At 44.4% G+C, this 6,047-nt stretch overlaps 1 protein-coding gene across 1 annotated transcript; it reads left to right on the forward strand.

Moving 5' to 3' along the window:
• Positions 1 to 440: 440 nt before the first annotated feature.
• LOC125533077 (putative disease resistance protein RGA1) lies at positions 441 to 5,597 on the forward strand. Its single transcript, XM_048696860.1, has 5 exons — positions 441 to 875; positions 2,271 to 3,411; positions 3,695 to 3,756; positions 3,807 to 5,294; positions 5,516 to 5,597. The coding sequence occupies exons 1-5, from the start codon at positions 445 to 447 to the stop codon at positions 5,595 to 5,597; spliced, it is 3,204 nt and encodes a 1,067-aa protein (XP_048552817.1). The 5' UTR covers positions 441 to 444.
• Positions 5,598 to 6,047: the final 450 nt, after the last annotated feature.

Below are 6,047 nucleotides of genomic sequence, written 5' to 3' on the forward strand. Positions count from 1 at the left end.
TTCTCTATCCTCGTTCCCCGTAACCTTCTGTATTTTCCCATGTTTTGTTCAACATAGAACCCAGCCCACTATTTTAGCTCTAAAGTTGAAGAAAAGATATCACTTGCATAAATCATAATTAAAATGAGTTTCATGTGTGAATGAATCTCACTTGAATATTCCGTTGTATGTTTTACGTACGTGATTTCTGGTCAGGGGTTAACACTTAACAGTTGCAAAGAAGTATTTAAAATTTATCAACTAATTCTCATTTCATGACATTTCTCTAACTTATCAGTTGAAACTAACTTCATGGGATTTTTTTATGGAAACATATTTGAGAAAATAATCACTACAATAGTTGGTTTGTTGTATACAAATAGTCAGCTTGTTATATAATCTGACTAGAACAATTACTTCCTCAATGCTAATTGCATCGACCGCTTGCTCGCAGAACGGATATAGATGTCTATTCCAGCCAGCATGAGCTTATCCGCTGTTGGGGTCGTTGGTGCCGTCAACGAATGTGTCACTTTGTTTCAATGGGCCAAATCTGCCATTCCCTCTCTTTACTCCCGATGGAGTGGCTCACAGGAGCAGATTCTCCAGGACCATGTGTTGCAGTTGGAGAGTGGCCTACAACGCCTCAGGGACACCCTTCCTGCAATGTACGACCTCGTTAATAAAGCAGAGTGGAGAAGCCACGAACCTGTTGTGGCCAAGCTCCTTCCTAATCTCAAGGATGCAGTAGCTGAGGCCGAGGATCTTCTTGATGAATTTGGATGGTACGAGAAGAAGGTACAAGTGGAGGGCAATGCAAGCCAATCTTCTTTCATTGACTTCTTTCATACCGTCGTACAAGGCAGCTTCAACAAACTGAATGATGTACAATTGAGGTTGAAGGACGAGAGCTAGGTCAAGCTCGATCAAGATTAAAAAAAACGCCCCGCGTCGCCTAGCCCTGGGCGACTCGGGCGCGACCGTTCTCGTAGCGCCGCCGCCGCTCCTTTCTCGTCTCGCCGCCGCGCCGCCGCTGGAGGACGCCTCCTGGCGAAGCCCGCGCGGCCGACGGCGGCGGCGGGGCGCCTTCCCGCGGCGGCCTCCGGTCTGTAGGGCGGCAGCTCCGGGCGGCACGTCGGCGTGCGTCGGGACTCGTCCGGGATCCCGACGACCGGTGGCTGTTCTCGGTGTCCTCACGTGGGGCGCAGCAGCGATCACCGGCGGCATGGCAGCGAGGCTGTGTCGGGGCGTGAGGCATGTGCGACGTGATGATCAGATCTGATTGCTTGTGTGGCGGCTGGGCTGCTACTTGGCATTGGGCCTGACCACGTCTCGGTGGAGTTAGGCCAAGAAACTATGGGTGCTGCTGCCATGCGTGATGCAGCGCCATGGTTCTTGGCTGCCGGACAATTCTGCTTTCCGTGCTTCAGATCCGGCCATGTCGGCTCCTAGGTCGATGGCTTGGACAAAACTCTCTTCGGCGAGGTGGCAATCAACGATGATGATGATGTGCTGCACCGTACGTGTTGGTCCATAGTGATCACTCTGGCTTTGTGTGGCGTCTATCTACGGATTGCGAAGACCACCGAAAGATCTTCGCGAGGATTTCTCCTTTCTGATCTGGTGGTTGCCTTTGACCGTGAGATGCAATATATGGACGACGGCTTGACGCAGAGGGTAAGGTTGTGCAGTGGCGGAGGTCGGCTTTCTAGCCCAGCACATGCAGCTGCTTGGATTGTGGAAAAGTGGTGACGACAACATATGATTGACTCAAATGGTGGTGCTTCTCAAGTACCTGGTCTTGAGCTCCGGGGTGAAAACCTAGGTCTGGCACAAGTTGGTCATACATGGCAAGGGCGATGCTTTGTGTCGTTACCTTGTTGAAGGCATTGCTCGGATTTGCTCAGACTGGTTCTTCAGGGTGAAAACTTAGAATCTGACCTTTGATGGCTGGATCCGATGACGGTGCCGTAGAGCGTCGCTCCCTTCATGAAGGCGTTGCTGTTGAAGAACCTCATTGTCATTATGGTGTCATGAGATGGTTGGTGCGGATACAGTTGTTGTTGTATTTTGTCGATCGCAGATTTGTTCGATTTGTTTTTTTTCTCGTTTAGGCATAGCTTTGGTCTTATATGACTTTGCTATTTGCCAGCGGGTTTTCCTGTGTGTGTTGGTGTTGGCTGTGTGCATCTTAGCTATGCAGAGGCCGGGTGTGTGCTCACTGTGTTTGTATTTACTTGATGCTTCGTTTTGAGTCAATAAAATCCATCCTTTGTCGAAAAACAATTGAGGTTGAACCATCTTTCAAGTCAGCTAGAAAATATGGGGCTTCGTGGAGTTACACGATGCTTTGACAAATTAGTCAGGCCAGAGACCACATCCTTGCCAAATGAAACAAAAATATTTGGTCGTGACAAGGAACTAAAGCAGCTATTGGGATTTCTCAATGTACCTACAATTTCAAAACGCAAGAGAGCAACTAAAACTAGTTCAATCAATGCATCAGCAAGCAACCATGTTAGTAATGAATCAAGAGCATTGGATCTTCCTGTTTTGCCAATTGTTGGAATTGGTGGTGTTGGAAAGACTACATTGGCCCAACATATTTGTAGCCATCAACAAGTGAAATCTCACTTTGAACTGATAATTTGGATTTGTGTTTTAGATGACTTTGATGTGAAGAGGTTAACTAAAGAAGTAATACAATCATGTACTGGAAATGAGGCAACCAGTGATAATTTGGATTCTCTTCAGCGTGCTCTCTCTAACCATGTGAACAACAAAAGGTTATTGATAGTTCTTGATGACACGTGGGATGATGCCTTGAAGGAAAATGGGCAGTGTTGGAAGAGGTTTTGTGCACCTTTTAGAAGTGCCCTAGATGGAAGTACAATGTTGGTCACCACTAGATGTCCAAATGTTTCCCAGGGGGTACGCACAATGGAGCCGATTATAGTTGAAGGTCTGAAGGACGACATCTTTTGGAATTTCTTCAAATTGTGTGCGTTTGGATCAGAGGGTTCTAACAGTGATCCTGAGTTAGAGCACATTGGTAAATGTATACTTCCTAAGCTGAAGGGTTCACCTTTGGCCGCAAAAACTCTAGGGCGCATGTTAAGCATGGACCTTCAAGCATCGCATTGGAATTCCATACGTGAGAGTGAACTGTGGGAGTTGAAACAAGAGGAGACTGACATTTTGCCTGCACTTCGGTTGAGCTACATGTATTTACCGTTCTATTTGAAGCAATGCTTTGCATTTTGTGCTGTGTACCCCAAAGATTACAAATTTGATAAGACACTCTTAGTTGAAATTTGGGCGGCAGAAGGCCTTGTGGATCCTCAAGGTGGTATTCCGATTCAAGATATTGGTTATCAGTATTTTGAAGACCTTGTCACACGATCCTTCTTCCAAAAAATCAGCAGTAGATATGTCATTCATGACTTGCTACATGATATGGCACAAATGGTTTCAAAGCAGGATTGTTGCATCTTAAGAAATAAGAGTGACTTGGATAAGGTTCCCCAAAATGTTCGTCATCTCTATGTACTCCCTAGCAGTGAGTTTGATGATTCCAGCTTGTTGAGGCTATGCAAGTACACAAAGTTGCGTACCATAATTTGCAAGAAGGATTTAAAGAAGAAAGCAGGCTTTGTAATGAGCAAATGGTGTACTAAACTTCCGCGTATGCGCGTCATTTCTTGTGTCTCCACAGATGAGTTACCAGATAATATTGGCAACTGGAAGCATCTTCGGTACATTGAGATCGTCAAAGCTCGTCCTTTGAAGAAAATTCCTTCAACATTTTGTTGGCTTTATCATTTGCGGATTTTATATGCCAAGAATTGCAGGCTAGAGAGCTTGCCCGATGGCTTTATTAAGTTGATTAGTTTACGGAAGTTCGAATCAGTTGGATTAACATATTATGATGGGCGTCGTATGTGTCTTGGTCACACCAATAAGTGCAGAGAATTTACGTTACTAAAGAATCTGAACCGGTTTCGTGGGCACTTGCAGCTTATTGATGTTCGCGTGCTAAGTAAGGATCATGCCGCAGAAGCAGACCTGAAGAATAAGAAATATCTTCATGGGTTGAAACTGGATATGGGGAAGCCTGAGGATCATGCCATATATTACCATGGGCTTTATATCCCCAACAATGATATAGAAGTGGTTGAAGTTCTGCAGCCTCCTCTCAGTCTGAAGTCTCTCGTCCTAAAATATTATGACAGTATCTCGCTCCCAAGTTGGTTTCAACCAAAAAACCTGACAAGCTTAAAATCACTTACTTTTGAATGTTGTTTTCAACTTGGGAGCATATCACCTCCCTTTATCTCACGTGGAATAAACATAAATGCGATACCTGCAGTTGCTATATTCTTGTGCCTGGAAGAGGTAACCATTGATGGGTGCGACAATATATCAAGCATCGAGCATTTTCTGCATCCCGATTATGTACCAGCCATCAAGAAAATAAGAATTAAAAAGTGCAACATGTTAGCATCAGTAGCAACTGAGAAGTTTGGGGATTTTCATTTCCTTGAAGAACTGGAGGTGCACCATTGTCCAAAATTCTGCTCCCAAAGATTGGTATCGTCGTCCCTTAAGAAACTCGGCCTGCATAGTTCTGGTCTCTTTTGGACTATTGACTGCTGCTCCCTCACCTACTTTCATTTGGAATGGGAGTTTGTCACATCCATTGATCTAGAAATGTGGAGTCTTCCATCTCTACGGGAGTTAATCATTAGATGCAAAGCTCTTGCATCTATTGGAGGCAGCCTTACAGCATTCTCATCCCTTAGGATCCTAACAGTTATATACTGTGATAAATTGTCCACGCTTGATGACCTCCTAACACAAGAATATCTACCTGCTATTGAGGAAATTAACATCAGACATTGTCACGAGTTACTTTCTCTTCCAGCTGAAAGGTTTGGGAGTTTTTCTAATCTAAAACATATGGAGGTTTTACAGTGCCCAAGTCTCAGCTGGCAACAAGGATTAGCACTGCCATCATCTCTTCAAAGGCTCAGCTTAATGCGATGTGGGGATGCCTCTCCATATGTTCTTAACTGCCTACGGAACCTCACCTCCCTTGTCTCACTGAACATGGGTGGATGCACCGGTATAACATCCATTCCAAGTGACATTTGGCTCGGTAATCTTGCATCACTTGAGAAATTGGTGATCAAGGATTGTCCAAACCTAGTTTCAATTGGTGGAGCAAAGGCAGTTGCAAAAATAAAGACTGTGGAGATATCCATGTGCCCGAAGTTAAAGGAAGCGGAGCAGATCAACAAAATATCCCGCCTAAGGTATTTTTTCTAACACTCATTTGCTGTCCAGCTTTACTTCCCTTTTGTTCAAAGTTCCCAATAGTCCCAGTTTGCTTTTACTGACTATGTTTTGTTCTTCAAGAGACTGGAGGCACCGAAGAGAAATAGCTAAATTAATTGGAAAATGAGGACAACAAGATTTCGTGCCTCTGTCTCATCGTCTATCTATCTGCCCATGGCTGATTTATACCGTTTTGCAGTTGCATACCATCAACAATTTCCCATATTTGTACTGATAACTATCAGTTCCCAGTTTGCACCATCGTAGCAAACTCGTTGTAATCTATGAAGCGACAGAGAATCGCCGTACATCTGTAGGACATGATGTATCCGTATGCATTTGTGTTTTGGTTCATCTTAACTCTGGGAAATGTTTACCTGCCTCCATGAGTGCTGCATCTGCCCGTTTGTGATCTTTCCCCTTCTGTAGTTTTTCTTCTTAGCTCTGTGGTTTGTGCTTGTGTTGTCTTTCTTCTTTGGTTTCCCCTTTCTCTCTGGTTCTGGCTTGTAAGAAGACATGAGTCATCTGTCTCAACATTTTCTCCTGTTATGAATTGGCGCCCGCTTTGGTCGGGTCCAAGGAAAATAAGATTGATTTAACTACTCTGAACAATGAACACGTAGGCAAATAGTTTCTAGTTTCAGAAGTAAAGAAACATTAGCTAGTTTGCCATAGCATTTTGCAGGTCTAGATTTCGATGCCTCTGATGATTATTCCTAACTGCAACAAAG

This window comes from Triticum urartu, chromosome 1 (assembly GCF_003073215.2).
Source record: "Triticum urartu cultivar G1812 chromosome 1, Tu2.1, whole genome shotgun sequence".
NCBI classification, from domain to species: Eukaryota; Viridiplantae; Streptophyta; class Magnoliopsida; order Poales; family Poaceae; genus Triticum; species Triticum urartu.

Excerpts from the sequence above, each read along its gene's own strand:
- LOC125533077 (XM_048696860.1), top strand. The coding sequence starts at position 445 with ATGTCTATTCCAGCCAGCATGAGCTTATCCGCTGTTGGGGTCGTTGGT. Across the intron at positions 876-2,270 it reads CTGAATGATGTACAATTGAG|GTTGAACCATCTTTCAAGTC; the intron begins GTTGAAGGACGA and ends AAAACAATTGAG. Across the intron at positions 3,412-3,694 it reads AAAAAATCAGCAGTAGATAT|ATGAGTTACCAGATAATATT; the intron begins GTCATTCATGAC and ends GTGTCTCCACAG.